The 20572-nt window shown below is 47.5% G+C and overlaps 2 protein-coding genes across 2 annotated transcripts in view; both read left to right on the top strand.

Annotated features, from left to right (window-relative positions):
* Positions 1 to 781: 781 nt before the first annotated feature.
* On the top strand, positions 782 to 4927 carry moxd1l (monooxygenase, DBH-like 1, like). The gene is made up of 13 exons (XM_076049578.1): positions 782 to 1154; positions 1264 to 1410; positions 1888 to 2040; positions 2148 to 2231; positions 2308 to 2463; positions 2595 to 2697; positions 2809 to 2984; positions 3103 to 3191; positions 3406 to 3502; positions 3624 to 3683; positions 3889 to 4010; positions 4091 to 4190; positions 4471 to 4927. The coding sequence occupies exons 1-13, from the start codon at positions 879 to 881 to the stop codon at positions 4627 to 4629; spliced, it is 1722 nt and encodes a 573-aa protein (XP_075905693.1). The 5' UTR covers positions 782 to 878; the 3' UTR covers positions 4630 to 4927.
* An 86-nt stretch (positions 4928 to 5013) lies between these two features.
* Positions 5014 to 20572, top strand: part of rps6kc1 (ribosomal protein S6 kinase polypeptide 1) — a 21075-nt gene continuing 5516 nt past the window's right edge. The window contains exons 1-13 of the mRNA XM_076049576.1: positions 5014 to 5186; positions 6315 to 6350; positions 6870 to 6990; positions 7351 to 7466; positions 7548 to 7641; positions 7754 to 7807; positions 7891 to 8313; positions 8403 to 8527; positions 8827 to 8925; positions 10847 to 10894; positions 11497 to 11629; positions 12833 to 14449; positions 15426 to 15515. Coding sequence (XP_075905691.1) covers positions 5085 to 5186; positions 6315 to 6350; positions 6870 to 6990; positions 7351 to 7466; positions 7548 to 7641; positions 7754 to 7807; positions 7891 to 8313; positions 8403 to 8527; positions 8827 to 8925; positions 10847 to 10894; positions 11497 to 11629; positions 12833 to 14449; positions 15426 to 15515 — 3058 coding nt within the window. The 5' untranslated portion in view covers positions 5014 to 5084. The remainder of the gene's footprint in view (positions 5187 to 6314; positions 6351 to 6869; positions 6991 to 7350; positions 7467 to 7547; positions 7642 to 7753; positions 7808 to 7890; positions 8314 to 8402; positions 8528 to 8826; positions 8926 to 10846; positions 10895 to 11496; positions 11630 to 12832; positions 14450 to 15425; positions 15516 to 20572) is intronic.

Raw genomic sequence — 20572 nt, 5'->3', positions numbered from 1 at the left:
ACAAGATAGGGAGGAAAAAAACATGTTTTTTTTTTCTGACTCAAACAGCAAGGTCTTTGAAGAAATCATGGGCAAGTAAAGGAAAATAATCCCAAAGACCTTTTTACTCAGGTCCCTGGTCCTTGTTACCCAACACAGAGTTACTGAGGAAGATGTCCTTAACTGCAAACACAGTTCTGTTAGGTGGAAAAAGCCCCGAAAGTACTTTATTATTGAAGTATGTTGACTTGAATTTTTAGGCTGACTTGCCTGAATTAATTGAGGCAAATAAGCCCAATCCTCTGTAATGCTGGTCAGTACATAGAGAATAAAGAGTGAATGGGATTTCTGTTGTTAAAGGTGCCGGTGGTGATGATACTAGACAAGACATTTTTGATAATGCGTATAAAAAAGATGAGACAGAAAGAGAAGGGGAGCGGTGAGGTGATCTTTCATTCCTGCTTCGTCACTGCCACCTGCTCACATATCAAACACCTGAGGCCAGCAGGGCTCTCACAGGAACCGGTGGAACAGGTTGATATCAGTGGGGTACAGGGAGAGAAAAACTCAGCAGCGTACCTGTCCACATGCACATCAGGTGGTGGCAGGTAGCAAGTTTGAACTGTTAAAAAAAAAAATGCTAGTAAAGCACAGAGAACAAAGAAGAATGAATAGGAAACAATCCTGTGCAGAGCAAAACCTGGCATGCAGTGAGAGTGATTTCCTTGGCAATGACGGCCTGCAATGACTGTGCATTTTCACCTGGCATCCTCTCATTTAGCACCACAGGTGCGCTTGAAGGAGGGGTCGCAAAGAGAGGGAGGGGCTGGAGATAGAACCTGATCCTGGCGAGTGGGCTCAGGTCTCAGGCCGTCCCAGACTTCACAGACCACTGCGCCATGCACTTGCCGCTGCCTCTCCTCGCCGTGCTGCTCAGCCTCGGCACCAGGGCGGCCAGGGGGTCGTCGGACCCGGGCCTGCCCTTCATGGAGTACCTGGACCAGGAGGATCTGGTGTGCCTGAAGTGGGGCTTCGACGACCTCCAGGGGAACATCACGTTCCAGCTGGTGGTCAACACCACCGGCTGGGTGGGCTTCGGCTTCAGCCCCAACGGGGGCATGCAGGGGTCGGATATGGTCATGGGGGGGCTCAACTCCAGTGGAACATACTTTGCAGTAAGATTTTTTTTTTTTGTGTGTTGCATTTGCAAAAAGATAATATTAAAGGCAAATATCTGGCTTTATTCACTGCTCCCAAACATGTTTGTTGTTATTTTTCACTCAGGACTATCACGCCACGGGGAAAACCATGCCTCTGGTGGACCAGCAGCAGAGCTACACTCTCCTCTCGCTAAATGAAAACGATGGACAAACCACCATGACTTTTCAGAGGGCCATCCAGTCGTGTGATGAGCAAGACTTCCATATCACAGTAAGCTCCCCAAATCCTCAAGCTCATCAGTTGAAAAATATAGAACAAATTCAAATAGTCAGAGTCTTTTTTATGTTTTTTCTTAAAGACTCACATTTAACTCTGGGTCCTCAAATCAATAATCTCTGCCATTGTGCGTCGCCGTTGTGAATTCTCTGCCGAGCTCGTGTTTCCCGCCTCCTTTCATTATAAAACACAGGTTCTTGGCTCCATTGTTGCGTTGACACAAATATTCCTGGTCTCTCACATATGCAAACAATAGGCAGAACCTGAAGCAGGCCCGCGGGATTCTGCTTTTGCACTGAATTGAGTGTAATCCTAGATGTCCTAGGACGTGATGTGCTGGTCAACAACTGCAAAAAGCATGATACCGAAAACCCTCTAATTAACACATTTTTCTTTTTACATTTCAGAACATGATTAGAGTCACTTTCAGAAAAAAAAAATCTCCCTAATTGCATATTTTTTCTTTGGCAGGCGCAGGCCATTAAGCTGATCTATGCCTACGGGTTAACCGATAAAATCAGCTACCACGGGGTCCGCAGAGGCACAAAGGAGGTCAACCTGCTGAACCACAGACCCAGGAGCAGCCACAGCCACCTGAAATTTCTCAACGCCACGGTGCACAACGTAAGAATGATTTCAAATAGTTCACGGCGAGTGAATCTGGGATGGATGGATGAGCGGATAGAAAATGAATCAGACAAACATGATCAATGTTCTTCTTGTTTTTGCAGATCACTGTCCCCGCCAGTCACACCTACTACCACTGCAAGGTCATGAAGTTGCCGGCCTTAGACACAAAGCATCATGTGTACATGGTAAAAGTCATCATCAGCACAAGTTCATTTTAAGTCCTGCTGGACCTTCAAGCCTTTTTCTTTCTTTTTCTTTCAGTTTGAGCCGGTGATCGAGCACGCCGACCTCGTCCACCACATGCTGCTCTACCGCTGCCCCTCCTTTGTGACCCAAGTGTACGACAAGCCGTGCTACATGGGCGACGTCGGCGACGCGTGCTACAGTGTGGTGGCTGGATGGGGACTAGGGGGAGGGGTGAGACAAAGGCCGTTTTTTTTTGAGGAGTGTGGGTCATGTTACTGTTTTTGTTTAGTTCCTTTTGTGTAATGTGCATCATCGTTGTTGCCTTTGCGTGTCGATCGTCCCTTTAAACCCTGGATCCGCAGCTATTCCAGCTTCCTGAGAACGTGGGCATTCCTGTTGGAGGGGATGACAGCCATACACATTACAGGCTGGAGATCCACTACAATAATGTCAAGATGGAAACTGGTGAACCAAAGTCATAAAATATGATTTGCAAAAAAAAACATGCAAAGCAAACAAGCATAATCATTTCTTTTAAAACTGTATTTCTTGAATGAATGTCTTTCCACACCAAAGGTAGGACTGACAGCTCTGGACTGAGACTTTACTACAGGCCTGTCCAACCAGGGCAGCTCGATGTGGGCATCTTGACCACAGGTTTAGTGCCTCTTGGTCATCTCGATTACAGCATCCCTCCAAAAGCTCCGCAGTTTCACACCTATGGAGTGTGCAACACTTCTCTTTTTTCTCAGGTCAGTCCAGGACAGAGACCAGGTTTAAAACTTCTCACTGCTGTTTTTTTTTTTTCTTCTTCTTCTTCTTTGCCCAGACGCCTGTGGTTGTAATAATACTTTACTTTCTACCTCTTAGCTTTTAAATCCTCTGCCGGACCTTCATGTGTTTGCCGTCCTGTTGCACACACACTTGACTGGGAGCCAAGTCAGAGTTGGCCACTACCGGTAATGAATATAATAATTTCCCATTGTTGACGCAGTTGATCAAATGTGGTTTTCATAAAAATGTCAAACATTACACCAAGACACAGCCACAGATGACTTTTGAAGCATTAAATTGATCTATTAAATATAATAATATAATTTTAAAAAAAAATTTATATACAAAATTATTATATTGATTAAAAAATATGATCGTGCCATTATTACTTTGTTGCAGAGGTGGAAAACAGATTGACTTCCTGGGACTGAACGATAACTACAAATTTGAGCTGCAGGAAATTGTGAGTTTGGGGAACATTAAGACCATCAAGGAGGTAAGGCAAAAATATAAACCACAACACCACCATGCTCATCTGTCTGGTTGTTATTTGTTTGAGCCTTTCATAAGACACAATTATCAGTGCTGTCTTTGCAAAAATCGCTGTGTGATTTCAGGGTGACGAGATCGCAGTAGAATGCACCTACAACACAAGCAGCCGCACAAGCGTTACTAAGGTCAGTGCTGAGTGCACTTGCACGGCAAAAAGGCCAACTCGATACTTCCTGTCAGCAAAGCACGCTAATCATAGTTAAAGACACCACTCGTTGTTGTTGTTCTTACAAAGCTACCGTGGATGAAAAGAAAACAGCAGCTTAGACGCCTTTTTCTAGAATGTCACGGTCTCGCTGACTCCACTTTATCGTCTTCATCTTTCTCCAGATGGGCTTAGCATCCACTGACGAGATGTGCCTGGCCTTCCTCCTCTACTACCCTGAAATCCCGATTGGCTCATGTATCAGCCACCCAAACACGACGCATCCGTCGGTGGATGCGAGTTATAAGTAAGAATCTGAGTCGTCTGTAAAGAAGCAGTAAAGACTGAACACGCTTCCTTTATGGAGTTTTCAATTGCTTTTGGCAGAGCGTCTGAAGGATCCTCGATGCCTGACCAGGATGACATTGCGGCTTATGAGGGTTTGTTGAAGTCAATACCACAAATTCAGGTGGTGTCTACTGATAATGTAAGTAGCAGCTGGAGTAGCTTTTGTGTTTTAATTTTTTTTTTTTTTTTTTTAAATTAAGACTCCTCTTTGTTCATGTGAAGCAATTTGTCTTGACAAATATTTATTTAAATTAAGTATAAATTCTTGATTAATGTTAGTGGTCAGAGTACCTCATAGATAAATTGGTATGTTGGTAAAACAGATTCCTACTTGTGTCCAACGTCAAAATCAAATGATTAAAAATACAAAACCTATTTAAGATGCTTTCATTAAGGATGTTATAATTTCTCTATTACAGCATAAGTTTGCATCCTATCAAAATGGCACAGTCCGGAACATGATGAAGACGCCGGCCGTCACATGTCAGAATACAAGTGCCTCAGTCGCGTTGCGTGTTTCCTGGATTGTAAATGCAGTGGGAATCATACTCTTTCTTTTCCAGGTTGCAGGCATGTAGGCTATACTGAATCATTAAAATCATAATACTGTGTTCTCTCTTGTTCTCTAAAGACATTTAGTTAGAAATACATGCACTCCTTTGTGATGTTTCAAGGTTTACTCTGCTAAATTTAATGACAAAGACCGACAAAATACTACACTGAAAATTTTCACACCTCTTTGCTCTTAAATAGCAATCATACCATAGCATCATTTTTTTTTTTTTTTTTTTTTACTGTACTTTCCACTGTTAATGTACACGTTTTTTTTGGTGAATGAATAAATCAGTGTCAGACTAATAAAATCTTATTAAATGGCCCTGTGTGTTTTCCAAAACGTCTGTCTCTCGTAGTTGCACCTTACTTCCGCACGGGGGAGCGCTCGCTTAGCTTGCTCACTTGACAGTTGCCAGGAAATGAATGTGTACGGGCTAGCCAGCTGACACTTCATCTTGGCAATGTTGTCACTATCAGAATGATATCGCAGCGGGACAGAGGAGAGCTCGCTCGCTTTTACACTGTCACGGACCCTAAGAAGCATCAGAAAGGCTACACTGTGTACAAAGTCACCGCACGGGTACGTAAATCCGGGGGATGGGGGAACAGAATGGGTGGCTAGCGAAGCTTGTGCTAGGTAGCTTAGCTGCTGTAGCCCACCAAGCGATGGTGCATACACAAGTAACGTTACTATATTGAGGCGAGCGGTTTGCTGGCACTCGTGACAGCTTGTCCCGCGGCTTAAACGATAGTTTACGCATGCATTCAGATAACCAGGGGGTCTTGTCTGGCTATTAATGTTGGAGCAGCAGCAGCAGCAGCAGCCTGACTGATTTAGTTCCACTTGAAACTCAATGTAAATCGACACAAGGCTAACATGCTAGTTTATTGAAGCACACACTGGTTTGTTTCCATAGAGAAAAAAAGAGGGGCATAATAGCCTTACAAATTCTGGAATAGTGTTCGTTTACAACAACAACAACAACAACAACAACAACAACAAGCTGAGCAATTCAAACGAAAGGAGAAATGTAGTCGAGCCACTTTCCCAGCAAGCTGCCACTGACAGACAGGCGGGACGCTCCTAAAGAAACAGCAGGTGTGTTGTCATGTGCTGTCATTCCGCCACTGTTGTAATACTCGAGATTGGTCTTGGTCTCAAGACAGGTCTCAAGACCACTTTTTAAGGGTCTCGGTCTCGTCTTGGACTAGACAGACTCGGGATTTTTTTTGATGAAGACCAGTCAAAACTCAGCCAATACTACAACGACACGATATGAACAGAAAATATTTTTGTTTTGTTGTTATTTTTCTTTGATACATAAAGTCTTGGTCTCGACACTTTCTAGTCCTGATAATGTCTTGGTCTCGGTTGGTGCGGTCTTGACTACTACACTAGCAGACACACACACCTGTCTTGGAAGTGAGCAGGAGTGACGGCACACTCACCGCTCTGTAAACTAAGGACAGCCCCCCCCCTGTCTTCTGCCCGGCTTGTTTTTGAATGTTGGTGATGTCTCGTTTTCCCACCCGTTTGTCATTTGCCACACAAGGCCCTCATTGTTCAGAGGCGGGAGAGTGGAGACTTGTGTCCACCATCTAAGATTGTTTTGCTGGATTGTGCAGACAGAAGCTTTGGTTATTTTTTCTTCCCTTTGATGGTATTTTCTGATGTTGACTTTGGTTTGCCTGTCCTTCATTTGCACAGATAATCTCCAGGAAGAACCCAGAAGATGTCCAAGAGGTCAGTAAGACTGCGTACAGCAGTTATTAGTCTAAGCGTTGTGTATTTACTCCGTGTTGTAACATTTTCTGAATATTATCCTGTAAGGAAATAAAAATCTGCTCTGTTTCATGGAAACAGTAGTTTGCAGTTAACAATTTAAAATAAACAGCGTTTAACGACAACTTAGCAATGTTAAAACTATGCAAGTTCTCTCCCATTTTGCTTGAGCCCCTTTGCTAATGCAGAAGGCGTGATGTCAATTACTGCATGCTTGTCTATGACTGAGAGAAACACGCAGCTCTTATCTGTTATAAGCAGTGCTTCAGTTCAGGGCAGTAACTTTTAATCCACAACTAAGCGACTCAGATAGCTGCACTTGAATTCCAAAGTGAGGATGTTTTCTCATTTATTATGCAATATATGTTTTTTTTTTTTTTTTATGGAAACTGTATTTTTCTACTTTATCATCAAAGAGTTCCAACTTATGAATGCTGAGGATTTTATTTCAAAGAGATCGCCTCTTCTCTCCCTGTGTAGATAATAGCGTGGAAGAGGTACAGCGATTTCAGGAGACTTCATCAAAACCTCTTGCAGCTGCACAAGAATGTGTGCAGCCAGTCGGAGCTGTTTCCTCCCTTTGCCAGGGCCAAAGTCTTTGGTAAGTTCCCTGTGTTCCCTGTGTTTGCATTTATTTGACTGATTGTTGTACTGTTGAGAAATACTTGTGTTTTTAATGATTCCATCAGACTTGGTGCTGAACTTTGTAATTTTGTCTTCTGATTTGAACGTGTCTTCAGTTACGTTATTATGCAACCAATGAGCACTATTGCTCTTGAAAATCCTTGTTTCTTTCGGCTTTCAATATTTGTTTTATGAAGCTTTTATGCTGAGAACAGAAGACAGATGTTATTTTCTTGTTTCTACACTAGGGGGCATTTCAACATTGACTTGCCGAGAAAGGAGCCCCGGCACCTTTGTTTTTGCTTGTTTTTCATTCTGTTCTCGTGTGGATACACAGGCCGCTTTGACGACTCGGTGATAGAAGAAAGGAGACAGTGCTCAGAGGATCTGCTGCAGTTCTCGGCCAACATCCCTGCTCTCTACGGTAGTCAGCACATTCAAGACTTCTTCAAGGTATGCCGGCACATTTTCAGAGACACAAAACACACTCGGAGGAAGACTATAAATAGAGTTTTACCTTTGATTTTTATCAAGGGAGGTGACGTCCACGACGGCTCTGAGCTGATTGGACCTGCTGAGTCCCTCTCTGACTTCCTGGCAGACAGTTTATCGGACTGCAGCTCTGACGGTAGTGTTATGCTCAATAATTCCTCCTCATGGATACATTCCTTCCCTTCTGCATTCAACATTAATGTCAGAATTGATTGCCGTTGCTCAAAAATATTTGCACCGTTTCTTAGTTCAGCGAGACATCAGTGGTGCAGAAGATTTGACCGTCACATCCGACTATGGAGGTGAATTTTAAGAAACAGACTCGTAAAGACTCAATAGTGATAAGAAATGAATCTAACATTTAACATTTTTAAACTCTCGTCAGGCCCGTCCAGTGACAGTGACCTGACCTCTCTGCCTGTGGACACGGACTCGCTGGCTGGGCTGGACGATGGCATGGCTTCAGGCTGCGCCTCCCCAAAGCAGCCACACGGGGGAGCCACAAGCCTCAGCAGCAGCAGCAGCCCTCGTTTGCCTTCCCTGCACGATCGCCGCACGCTGTCGCCTGCCCCGCCGCCTGCCTCTTCAACCCCCAACCCAGAGGTCAGCTGGCCAGGGCGCTCGCTGCTCTTCCCTGGCAGCCTGAGGAAAGTCAGCAGCGGCAACCCGAAGGAAGTGAAGCCAGACTACTTGGACCGAGCCAGCGAGCTCATCAGCTCAGCCGTGCAGAAGGAGAAGGAGCAGGACTTCCAGGCCGCTTTCACCTGCTACCGCAGCGTGGTGGACTTGCTGCTTCAAGGAGTGCAAGGTGAGGATGGACATCACAGCTCGCGCCAGCTGATAGCTGCAATGCTTTACTGTAACCAGAACAATAACCCCAGACGGCCTTTATTCCAGGTGAGCCCAGTCCCACACGACGAGAGGCTGTGAAGAAGAGGACGGCCGAGTATCTGATGCGCGCAGAGCAGATATCCAGCCGTCATTTGAAAGACAACATGGGTCAAGGGTCAACGCAGACGGTGGTGAGCGAAGCGAAAATGTCCCGTAAACTGCAACCTCCTTACACTCAGCGGTGCAAAATTCTAGACTTTTCGAGCTTCCACCGGACTGCAGTGTTTTAGGCTGAAGGCACAAAATAAACATGGCAAAATCTCCCAGCAAATGCAAATTCTTTCCTTTGTGTTTCAACGTGACAATTTGAAACAAACAAATCAGAATCAAATTTACTATGATACCATGAAATATAGTTGTATACTATAATTAATTAGTACAGTAGTAACTCTTTTCATGTTTCATATTTGACTTTTGTTGTCCTGCAAAGGCTTTGGGGGCGCAGTGCTGCTCATCCACCAGCAGAGGAGGCCAGCAGAGTCCGTCTGAGGAGCTGAGGTCCTACCGAGTGTTGGGGGTCATAGATAAGGTCAGTGTGTCCTGTGACACTTCTTGCTGCTTGCAGACACATATTTTTCATCCAATTCGTGTAATGATTCATTTATATATCATTTCGAATGACTATCTGTAGTTCATGAAAGAGCAAATTTCCAAGTGAAATGGTCTCTGACAAGCGCAGTCCCCCTCCGTCTTCAGATTTCTCCCCTCCTGGTGTCCTTCCCTCCTTCGCCCATGTCTTTTATCCGAGGCCATAAAGCGTAATAGATTGAGGGGGCGGCGATGTTAAAGGCTGAGTGTGTGTATGTTTTAGCGTCGGTTATGACGACCACAAGGTCAGTTTGGGTTGCCGGTCGCCTCAACCAGCTGCCGTCGAAGCGACTTTGCCACTCAGCCATGAAATGAGTTGGCAAGCGGCTCGGGGAGCGACACACAACAGCGAACCAATGATGCTCATCGCGCGCACCCACAAAACCCCAAGGAAAATGTTGACACAACACCAACACGTGTTACTCTGCCGGGGTACATACAGGCCGCCTCCTGATTCCCGTTGCCGAATTCGAGCGGCGCCGACGGGGGAAAACGGCGGTTTCAATCCCAAACTCCTGTTTCCCCTCCGTCTCCTCTTTCCTGCTTTCACATCTAATGGGGGACAGAGGGGACAGATGGAGAGAGCTCCTCACCCTACTGCCCCCTCTCCTCAACCCAAACCTCCCTCCCCTCCCCTGCACCGCCTGCCCCCCCCCCTTCCCTGATGTTTGTATCTTAATTATATTAGCGCCCTGGCTAGCACCGTGCACTCTGTTTACTCACAGCTCCATTCATATCCATTTAGCCTGCACCTGTTTGGTCCCCACCAGGGTCACATGAAGAGAATGGCACCCGCGGAACAGACGAGCGAGCACACGCACGCACGCACGCACACACACACACACACACACACACACACACACACACACACACACACTATCTCTCTCTCTCTCTCTCTCTCTCTCTCTCTCGCTCTCTCTCACTCACTCGCACAAACGCACACCGGCTCGCGCACATATGCTCAAAGCTTTCCCCCGAGACGGCGAGGTAGCGGAAGAGGAATGGAGATGTCAGAGTCAGAGAGAGAGAGGGAGGGATGGAGGGAGAGGTGGAGGAAATGAAGATGTTAAGGAGGGAGGAAAGGGAAGTGAAGGAAAGGAGGATGTTTGTGCAAAAAAAACAAAAAAACGCTAGGAATTATTGTGTCCATTAAGAGATGCTGCTTGGCAACAGAGGGACGTGTTAGACAAGGAACACATGCTGAAAATTTCAACTGTTTCGCTAAACGCTGTGAGTGGACTTTCGTATCGGAAGAAAACATTTTGTGACATTTATGCAAGCAGAGAAAAGTGGATAATTAAAACCTCCAGAAGATGGCACATTTAGCCCAGTCTCTACTGGCTGTCTGAGTGCACGTTCACTGACAAAGTAATTATTGGTAGTATTATTGATAGTATTAGTTTAATTATTATCATCGTTCTTTTGTCGTATTCGTAATCATTTAATAAAATACAAATATTAAAAATGAATAATAACTAAATCATTTTTAAGTGATTAATTAAATCAGACTATTTCTTTTATTTGTCTTTGGGCAAAAAGGAGTTTGGGTTGGTGGAAGAAAAAGAAAATTGGGTTGTAAAGAAAAGTGTTCAAACTCATTTAGGCCATCACGAGTCTGCGAGTCATTGCTTTTGGTCATTTTCAAGAGTCACAGCAGGTGCTGATGCAGTTCCCAATGTATAATTTCGAGGCCTATATCTATCTTGGGGTGACCCTCGCGACGAGAGAGGCCCGACCCTGTCATTAAAAAAAAAACACACACACACACACACTCACACGGCTGTGGAGGACACGGCCACCACATCACTCCAGACTGCGCCGAGTGTTTATACCTTGCAATTAATGGCAATCTTCCATCACAGGTTCTTCTGGTCATGGACAAGATAACACAAGAGACGTTCATCGTCAAAGTAAGTGGCGTGTGTGTGTGTGTGTGTGTGTGTGTGTGTGTGTGTGTGTGTGTGTGTGTGTGTGTGTGTGTGTGTGTGTGTGTGTGTGTGTGTGTGCACCCTGGTTGTCCTGCCTATGAGTGTGAAGTGTGCCAGGAGGCCCCTGTGTGTGACCGCTGTAATTGATTCTAATGGGCCTGTCCCTGTCAGCTCCTCTGCTCTCAGGTGTGAGACGTGTGCCAGATGCCAACGCACAGATGACTACACACACACACACACACACACACACTCTAGTGGGCCAATGTGAACTTTGTGCGCGGCGCTGATAGATTTGTGTGGCCTGCTTAAAGTCACGCGCTGTGTGTGGCTTGATGAATCCAGTGACTTTGCGTTGCCACGGGGCAGATACGCCACCTCTTAATGGGAGCTTTCTCCTCTGCCTTGTTTGTCCTGCTAATTCTACACGCACACACACACGCACACACACACACACACACACACACACGCAACTGTTCACTTCCTCTGCTTGCATCCTCCTCCTCCTCGCGCTCCGTTTTAATCAGTCGAGTTCCGAGTCTGCTCACCTTCTCCTCCTCCTCCTCCTCCTCCTCGTCCAATCACAGGGTCTGAGGAAGAGCAGCGATTGCGGGCGGCTCGGGAGGACCGTCATGCCTCACGCCGTGCCCCACATGGTGCAGCTGAAGAAGTTTGTGGTCTCCGAGGACACGGTCTTCCTCCTGCTGCAGTACGCCGAAGGTGAGGCCCGCGCGTCGGCTCGTCCGCCCTCATCCTTCCTCCGCCTCCTCCCCTTCCTCTCTGACCTTGCTCCAGACAGATGTTTGATGGAGATGGGTGTGTGTCACAGGTCATTATTCTGACTAGCAGCTGGCACCGTGCTTCATTAGCTATGCTAACACCTGGGCCTCCTTACGCCCCTCCCCACCCCTCCGCTCGCCGGCTCTGATCTGTGCGCGCATGTAGTTCGTGTGTGGGTGAGTGCGTCCGATGAAATAGAGCCAAATTTCTTTTAATGCCCTGTAACCTGTTCAATCTGGCGCACTACATCACCGCCGTGCTCCAGTATTAGTGGACAGCACTGCGTGTTGCTGTTCGGCATCATCGGATAAAGCCACTTTCACGATAGTTATTTCTTCTTTGTTGCGCGATTCAGACTGGCCCTGGTTTTTCCTTATTCCTTCTGCACAATGCTGTTAGCAGCGGATCAGTCATGTGAGGACAGACAGACAGACAGACAGACAGACAGACAGACAGGAGGGCGGAGGGAGGCAGTGATCAGGTGACTTTGGACCAAACAGCATGTGGAAGTTTTTTTTTTTTTTTTTCTCTTCTAAGCCATAAGGCTGCCCTGCGCCGCCATTATCATTATTTTGTCCTCCCGATCCATTCTCATCACATGCAGCAGATGCTGACCTCCACTTTTGCTAAAGCCACAGACCGCTTGCGTGCGCTCGTGTCGCCGTAAGACACGGAAAAGTCAAACTGCCGCCGCTGTGAACCTTTAAACTTTTCCTCTAAAACCCCATTTCGCCGAATGAGGTGCTTCGATTTTCAGCAGCGTGAGTGACACAATACCACTTTGTTTTCTCTGACTGGGTGTCCTTGGTTTAGGTTTTTTTTCTGATCTCACATCAATTAATTGTGAATTGTCCCATAATCTACTAATTTCTTTTCAAAAAAAAAAAAGAATTTTCAACCTGGAGTTAGCACACAATTAATTGTTCTAAAGCTCTGTAGATCCTTTCAAAATGAACAGAAAAAATGTACAAATTAACGTGTTTAGCCCTCTGTTTACAGCCTCTTGCAAAAGAACTATAGAGTAACTACTAATGGAAATTTTAGTTTCTACCAGAATTTGCAAAGTAAAACGTGGGGTAAAATTTGTGAGAGAAAAATTGTCATTCGCTTTCCATCTTTCCTCAACTGTCTTTCCGTCTGCAGGAGGGAAGCTGTGGTCCCACATTGGAAAGTATCTGCGTACTTCCAGCCCGGACGACAGCTTCGACATTCCTTTCATCCAGAAGAGCCACACGGCGGCCGTCCACTCCCCTCACAACGCTCCGCTACGGCTGGATCCTGGTTCCGCCAGCTCCGGCTCGGGTCCGGCCCCCGCCTCCGCCTCCGCCGCCGCCTTGGACTCTTCCCCGGCGCTGCGGAAGGAGGACGAGAACGCCGGGACGTCCCGCCGGGAAAACGTCTTCCCCCCCGGCCTGGTGCCCCAGAGCGGAGGCCGCTGTGACTCGGTGGCGACGTCGGAGGAGGAGTGCACCAACAGCTACCTGACGCTGTGCAACGAGTACGAGCAGGACAAGGTGGAGCCGGATGCGCTGGAGGAGGAGGCGGTGGAGGACGGGGAGGAGAGAAGCGAGCAGGACGTCCTGTCCCTGGAGGTCCCCGCGGTCTCCTCGCGCAGCCGCTCGCTCCTCAGCAACGACAGCCTCTCGTCGCCCGTCAGCTCTCAGGAACTCTCCTTCGCCGAGTCGTCCAACAGGAGCGGGCCCAACCCCGGCGGCGAGCAGCACGGCGGGACCGCGGCTCAGGACCAGTACGAGGTCTTCAGCCCTCTCCCCTCCCCCGCCTCCCCCACCGCCGCCGCCCCTCTGTCCCTGGACCAGTCCAAGCACACGCCCATGGAGTTCTTCCGCATCGACAGCAAGGACAGCGCCAGCGAGGCCACGTGCCTGGACTCCTCCGGGAAGCAGCCGCCCGTCTTCTCCTCCTCGGCCACCGGGGGGAGTCTCCTCGCGGAGCTCCAGCCTCAGGAGATCCGCATCTTGGAGCTGTGGGGCCTGGACTGCAGCGACAAGGCCTCCAACGAGTCGGTGCCGGTCATCTCCTTCAGCGAGGCTGTCGGCGAGGACGAGGGGCCGCCTCCGGACCTGCTGGTCAACCTGCCGGCGGTGGGCGGGGCCATCCGGGACCAGCTGGAGGCGTCCAGCAGCGCCGATGCAGCGGCGGCGGCGGCGTCTCCTCAGAAGTTGTTGCAGCCTGACGTTCTGCAGCTGCACAGCCAGCCAGAGGAGGAGCTGCAGGAGGAGCTGCAGGAGGAGCTGGAGCAGGACCAGGAGCTGGAGCTGGAGCAGGAGATGTCCTCCCTTGGCGTGGCGTCTGCCGCCTGCGACACCAGCGTGGCGTCCTCCTCTCCCTTCAACTCCCAGTGGGACGACGACAGCCTGGCGCTCGGCGAAGAGGCCTCGGACAGAGCGCCTCACGCCGGCGGACAGAATCACGAACTTCCTCTCGACCCCCCCGCGATGGAGGTGCTCGGCCAGGAGGAACCCGAGGCCAGTGCGGGCGCAGACTCCGCCCCCGGAACCAGGAGGACCGAGGAACCCGAGGCTCTACCAGATCTCGGCAGCAGCAGCGAGTTCGATAAGCGAGTGTCGCGGCTGTTTGCCGAGCTGGACGAGCTGTCGCTGGCCGCCTCGCTGGTTCGTCTCCCCGAGGAGTTTGTGCGGTGCTGGGCGGCCGAGCTGGTGGCCGCCCTGGACGCGCTGCACAGGGAGGGCGTGATCTGCCGGGACCTGAACCCCAACAACATCCTGCTGGACCACCAAGGTGAGACCTTGTTGTTTTTCTGCGACGATGCAAGTTCCTGTTAAGCCCTGAGCAGCAACCAGGGCGATGGGTTTAAGACTGAATGTCTCACCGGGGCTAAAAAAAAAACTATGTGTATATACACAACCAGTCAACAGTTTGGACAGACCTGTTTCTTCCTTATCTTGACTACTTTCTACATTGTACATACATACTGAAGACACCAAATATATGACCAAGATGTGTGGATTAATATGGCAAAAATAAATAAATAAATACCTAAATACGTGATGTTATATACTGTATAACTGGCTATTGTAGATCATCTAAAATATAAAACTAGTTTCTAGTTTCATATGAGGACCTAATAAAATCCAGTTGACTCTGTCAGTACTAAATTTAGTTTCTGGGAAACCCCAAATTTTTGTTTCTTCCGTATGAAACTTAAAAACTTCCCCCATTTCATCTAATCAGGATCTGTAGAACTAATCCCAATTCCAGCGAACTGAAAGTGTTTCACAGGAGGGAGGTCACAGATTCCACCCCCCCCCCCCCCCCTCCCCTTGACTTCCTCTTTCGTGGTCGCACAGAAATCTCTCCCCCGCCTTGTCATCAACAAAGCGTCTAATTGGCTGAGTGGCTGTTTTCGTCTCCCTCGTGGTAATTATTGTTTTTAAAGGGGTCATCAGCGGCGTAGTGTGCTGCATCAGTCTGACTAGCCTGGGCTAATAGCCGCGGCTACCTAATGACACCATTAGTTCTAATGATAGCGTTAACTGTGGGGAGGGGGGACGGGGGGGGATGGGCGCTAAACAGGAGTAATCACAGAAAGCCGGTGGGCTCCAAAGGCTCCAACGGAGGGTGTGTGGCGGCGCGGAGAGAGCAGAAATGATCTCAACTTTCACTGGTGGCGTTTTTCTGGAGACTCTATAAGAAATCACAGCGTTTTAAAGTAATCAATCTCAAGCGTCAAATCTCTGCTCATCTCCTCACTCAGGTCACGTTCAGCTCACCTACTTCTGCAGCTGGAGCGACGTGGAGGAGTGCTGTGACAAGGAGGCGCTGGCCAACATGTACTGTGCACCAGGTGAGACCCTCCATCCAATCACGAGTCGGGAGGAGGGACGTTGTTTCGTGTGTGTGTGTGTGTGTGTGTGTGTGTGTGTGTGTGTGTGTGTGTTTTATGGGCTTCCTGTAGGGTTAATTCTGTGCAGGCACGCCGGGCCATAAGTAGGCCCCCTTCACACGTCCACGCATGAATAATGCAAGTTGACACACTGCTCTCTACTGTAAAAACACACAAACACTGCTTCCTCTGAACTCTCTAAACCAAATAGATCCCAGCATTTTTTCGGCCTTTTGTGAAAAAGGCCAAATGTAAACACAGTAATCAGGAGGAAAAAGAACACAAATTGTAAAATAAAACTAAAAAAAAAAAAAAAAGTGTGGTTAAATACGTGAGGATAATCTCCCAAAGTTTTTTTTTTTTTTTTTAATATAGTGGCAGTTTTTCCATTGTCCTCTAGAGGGTGCTGTTGCGCAACATTGCGTGTCAAGCCCAGCGTATTGCCCCCTCAGCGTGCTTGTGGCAGCTTTGGCATGCTGTTTACAAGCTGCCGAAAACACACTGCTGCTACACTACAGCACCGCGGACCCACTTAGCACTCACTGTGTGTGTGTGTGTGTGTGTGTGTGTGTGTGTGTGTGTGTGTGTGTGTGTGTGTGTGTGTGTGTGTGTGTGTGTGTGTGAGGGACTCGCATGTACGTAGAGGAGATTAACAAGCAGATGCGTGGTCCAATAAATCAATGATTTGAGCGTGGAGCTGCTCTCGGCTCCAGTCGGACGTGTTTAACGGATCTTGAATCGTTAACTGAGGGCCACTGGACTCGCCCCGAGATAGCGGCGGACTGATCTTCACACCTGTCCAGCCTCCCGCCTCCCTCCATCGTATCGCCGGCACTCATCCTCGCTCTTGAGCCGCGAAGGTCACTTCAGATTTAAATCAAATCCTTGTGGCTAGAACACACAGTATGCCACTGTTGTAATAAATCTGAAAGCAACAAATGCTCCATCTAATATCCAAAGTGTTCCTTTTTGCCCCCCCACCCGCCCCCCTTCCGTCCGCATGCTAAGCAACAGCTTGTCTCAGCCCACTAATGGAAATAGAAGCACATGGAGGCTCACAGCGACTGACCTAAAGATAAAGGAGCAAAGCTCAGTGTAAGAGGAGCTTTGTGCATGATGTTGCATAAAATGCAAGCGCAGAATAGAGACACACGTAGTCACGCTTTCAAACAGTGTTTTATTTGTCAGAATTTAATCGTAATCAAATTTTACTTTTTTTATTCTGGAGCAACAAATTAGGTTTAAGCGTCCTCCATGCTAACCGATCTGGTTTATGAAGAAGAAATAAAATAAAACTCAGAAATTTGATGACGAAACTCCTAAAAAAATAAATATATATATATATATATTTGTTTTCTCAACAGATGTTCCAAAATGAATGATCGACTTGGATGTTATTAAGCCGACCTTATGAGAACTGTATTTAAAAAAAAAAAAAAAATTTAATCCAGTTTAAGACAACTAACAAAAAAAAGAACAGATATAGGAGACAGTCAAACAACAATAGAAAATAGTCGCTCTCACAGTTTCACCGATAACAAAATAACTCACAACACAACATTGATGTGAGACATCATTGTAGGCTAACTTGGAAGAGGGAAAATCCAGGGTTTTCTAATGCTGTTGAACAGGGAGAGGAACGTGAACGGCTCGGGCTGCGTGTTGAAACGCTCTCTATTCAGTTTCACCAGCCGCTGATCCCTGCTGGATCAGCGGCTGTCATACTGACTGGCCACCAGCAGGGGGAGTGTCACGCTGTGCTTGAGCGCGATTCATGCCATCGCATCAGTTGACGACCCTTCTCGATCCGCTGACAGCTTTTTCGTGTTTGTCTTGTTTTTGGAGGTTCTTACTGATAGTTGTTGTCAGTAAAAAAAAAAAGAAAAAAAAAGTGTTGTTTTTTTGTTTGTTTGGGTTTTATTTATTTATTTATTTTGCTTAGTATGACTGGAAGCTACACTACATCTAATCCATTGACGTACCTGTGTTTACCGTGCGTGTGTATGTGTGCTTGAAAACACACACAGATAGAGGTTAGGGTGTGTGTGTGTGTGTCTATCCTGCCCTTGTTATGTATTGCTGTTTATCCAGACAGGGTCAGTCGAGTGATGGCTTCATTCCTGATGACAGATTTATGACTGTTTGCCAGAAAGCTAGCAGGGGGTCTGCTGAGACCGTGTGCTTGTGTGTGTGTGTGTATGTGTGTGTGTGTGTGTGTGTGTGCCTGCGTGTGTGTGTTTGAAGGAGGGAAACATGTTATTAAAACGCTGACATTCACACCCAAATAACACGGGAGTGGACTTGGAAAATCCTGGGGCGGGGTATTAATCCATCCCCCCCCCGCCCGTCTGTTTATTTACTTTTGTCGCCAGTTACTCATAAACATGTGATATTTACGTGTGTGTGTGTGCGTGCGTGCGTGCCTGTTTCTCTTCAATAAGCAAAAACAAGCGGGCGGGCGAACACAAAGTTGGACACGGTCTAATTGTGGCTGTTAATGGCAATTGTTGACACGTGTGAAAAAAGGGAAGCCTGCTGTCGCTCGGTGGAAAAAAGGGAAATTCACTGCGTTCTTCCCCTGCGACTGCACAAGTCAGTTATTGTGAGCCGCGACGCTGCGCTCTTTGTTTGCTCACGCACACTTTTTTTGTGTGTGTCCTTACCTGCTTAACCACAGGACGATGAGACGTGAGATAAATTTCCACTTCCTTTTTTTTTTTTTGCTCTTTTAAAGTCTTTCCAGTCAAGAGATATAAAGCTCATCATCAGTTTGGCATCATTATCCTATATTTTTCTGAATTTCTATCATTTGAAATAGTTTTATTTTATTTTAGTTTTTTTTTAAATAGAATAACCTCCCCAACTCCTGAGACACACACACACACACACACACACACACACACACACACACACACACACACACACGCGCACACACACACGCACGCATGCATGCAGAGTCTTGGAACCTCCCGAACCGATGCCTCCTTACTTCCCACCTGCGTAGCCTCCACTTCCTCCTTCAACAATGAGCGTCGCTGAGGTTTTTTAGAGGAAGTCTGTCGAAGAGGAGAAGAGAGAAAGTTCCTTATGGCCCCCGCGAGAGAGGAGATGGACCGCGATTAAGAAACAAAGCGCTGGAGGGGGGAACTTGACGGTGGAAGGGAAGGGAAAGGGAAGAACAAGGGCCAGAGAGGTGAAACACGCTGCATTGTTGCATCGACCCAAAGAAAGTTTGCTCTTTCGATGAGCTTTTTCTCCGCTCGCTTTATTTTATCTGTCACGTGCGCACAACACAAAAGACGCATTTTCTCAAAGTCTAACGTAGATATCAACCTTTCCGTCTCTGTGGGGAACAGACGTTGGCCAGCACCACATCTGCGCTGCGATAAGAAGATAAAGCTCTTGTAGTTCTAACAGGTAGTTTCTCTGCATCATTTTTTCCCTTCACACTTTTTGTTTTAGGTCACCTCATCTCTTTAGCCTGAGGCGTGAAGTAGCGCGTTAATCCAATCCATGTCCTGGTCGGTTCACACTGCTTCCAAAAAAAAAATAAATCGGTTTTTAATTTTTCTTCCTGCACTCCAGAGATTCAGCGCAGGTGTCCAGGCTCAGTTGTGAGCTTCCACCTGTTTGAAAAAGGGATGAAAAATACAAGGGGGCTCCCGATGTGTCGCTAGGCAGAGGAAGGCATTAACCCCTGGCTGGCGGTGCCGCCGCCGCCGCCGCCAACACACAAGAGGCTCTAGTGAGGTTTCAGTGATGATGGTCGACATCACAAAGGGCCTGAGCGGCACGTTTTTATCAAGCAATAACATACAGTATGTAAATATACACCAGCAGTCAGTGGTTTGGACACACCCTATGAACTGAATGCCTTTTCTTTCATTCTCGTGACTATTGACACTGCAGTTTCTCACTGAAGGCATCAAAACTATGCATGAACACACACGGAATTATGGAGGAAACAATGGAAGTGTAAAATAATGTTTTATATTTAAATTCTTCAAAATAGACACCTTTCATAAAAAGCATATTTAGTTAGTTTAGTTATTTGACACGTTGACACTTTGCTGCATGATGACAGATGACAGATATCTTGCTCATATATTTGTTGTCTTCAGTATCTGTCTGCAGTGGAGAAAGTTGTAGGATGTAGTAAGATAAACACAACAAAAAAAATTGCACGAGAAGGTGTCTCCAAACTTCTGACTGCTAGTGTATGTACAGTATATATTATATATATTGCGGGGAGTTCGTTGACAGACTAGCGACGTGTGTAATTGTTAGAAAATATCTTCACTGGGGAATTTTTGTGTAACGGCTTTCGGATGAAAAAAGAAAAAACCCCCAACAACCCGTGAGTGTCGTGCAGCGTTTACAGCGACTCCTGAACGGCCCGCGGTCCCTCAATCGCTGTTAACTCTGCGTCCCCTCCTCCTCCTCCTCCTCCTCCTCCTCCTCCACCTCGTCCTCCTCCTCTCGCTGCCGCTGCCTCGCTCTGACAGAGCGGTAAGTGTAGCCAGTTCCGCTGCTCTCTCCCCGCAGCTCCTCAGACATTAATCCATTGTGATGACATCGACCTTGCTCTAAGACGTGTGCGTGTGTGTGTGTGTGTGTGTGTGTCTGAGTGTGTGTGTGTGTGTGTGTGTGTGTCCAGTAAACCCCCCCCCCCATACCCCCACCCCCCTCCAGCTTCTAACCATGCAGGTATCACTAGTCTGTTCAATGACGATCGTCTCTCCTTGGCTGTCAAAACACTGGTCCTGGGGAGCCCTGAAGACTGGTTGCTCAGTTGGCTGTGTGTGTGTGTGTGTGTGTGTGTGTGTGTGTGTGTAAACATGCAACTCGTATCATCCAACCCCCCCCCCCCCCCGAACTCCTCCTCTCCGCTCTAACCTTAGCTGCAAGAGAGCCGCGCCGGCCCCCGGAGCTCCAGCAGCCTCCAGGAGATGAGGGCTCTTTGTCTCTCGCGCTCTGCCAGCTGAGGAGCCTCGTCTCTGGGCACACAGTGCCGTGAC

This window comes from Nelusetta ayraudi, unplaced genomic scaffold, assembly GCF_046127955.1.
Source record: "Nelusetta ayraudi isolate G7.1 ecotype Tasmania unplaced genomic scaffold, CSIRO-AGI_Nayr_v1 ptg000118l, whole genome shotgun sequence".
In the NCBI taxonomy this organism is placed as follows: Eukaryota; Metazoa; Chordata; class Actinopteri; order Tetraodontiformes; family Monacanthidae; genus Nelusetta; species Nelusetta ayraudi.
Note: the sequence above shows the minus strand (reverse complement) of the source record. Positions and strands in the feature narration are given on the sequence as shown.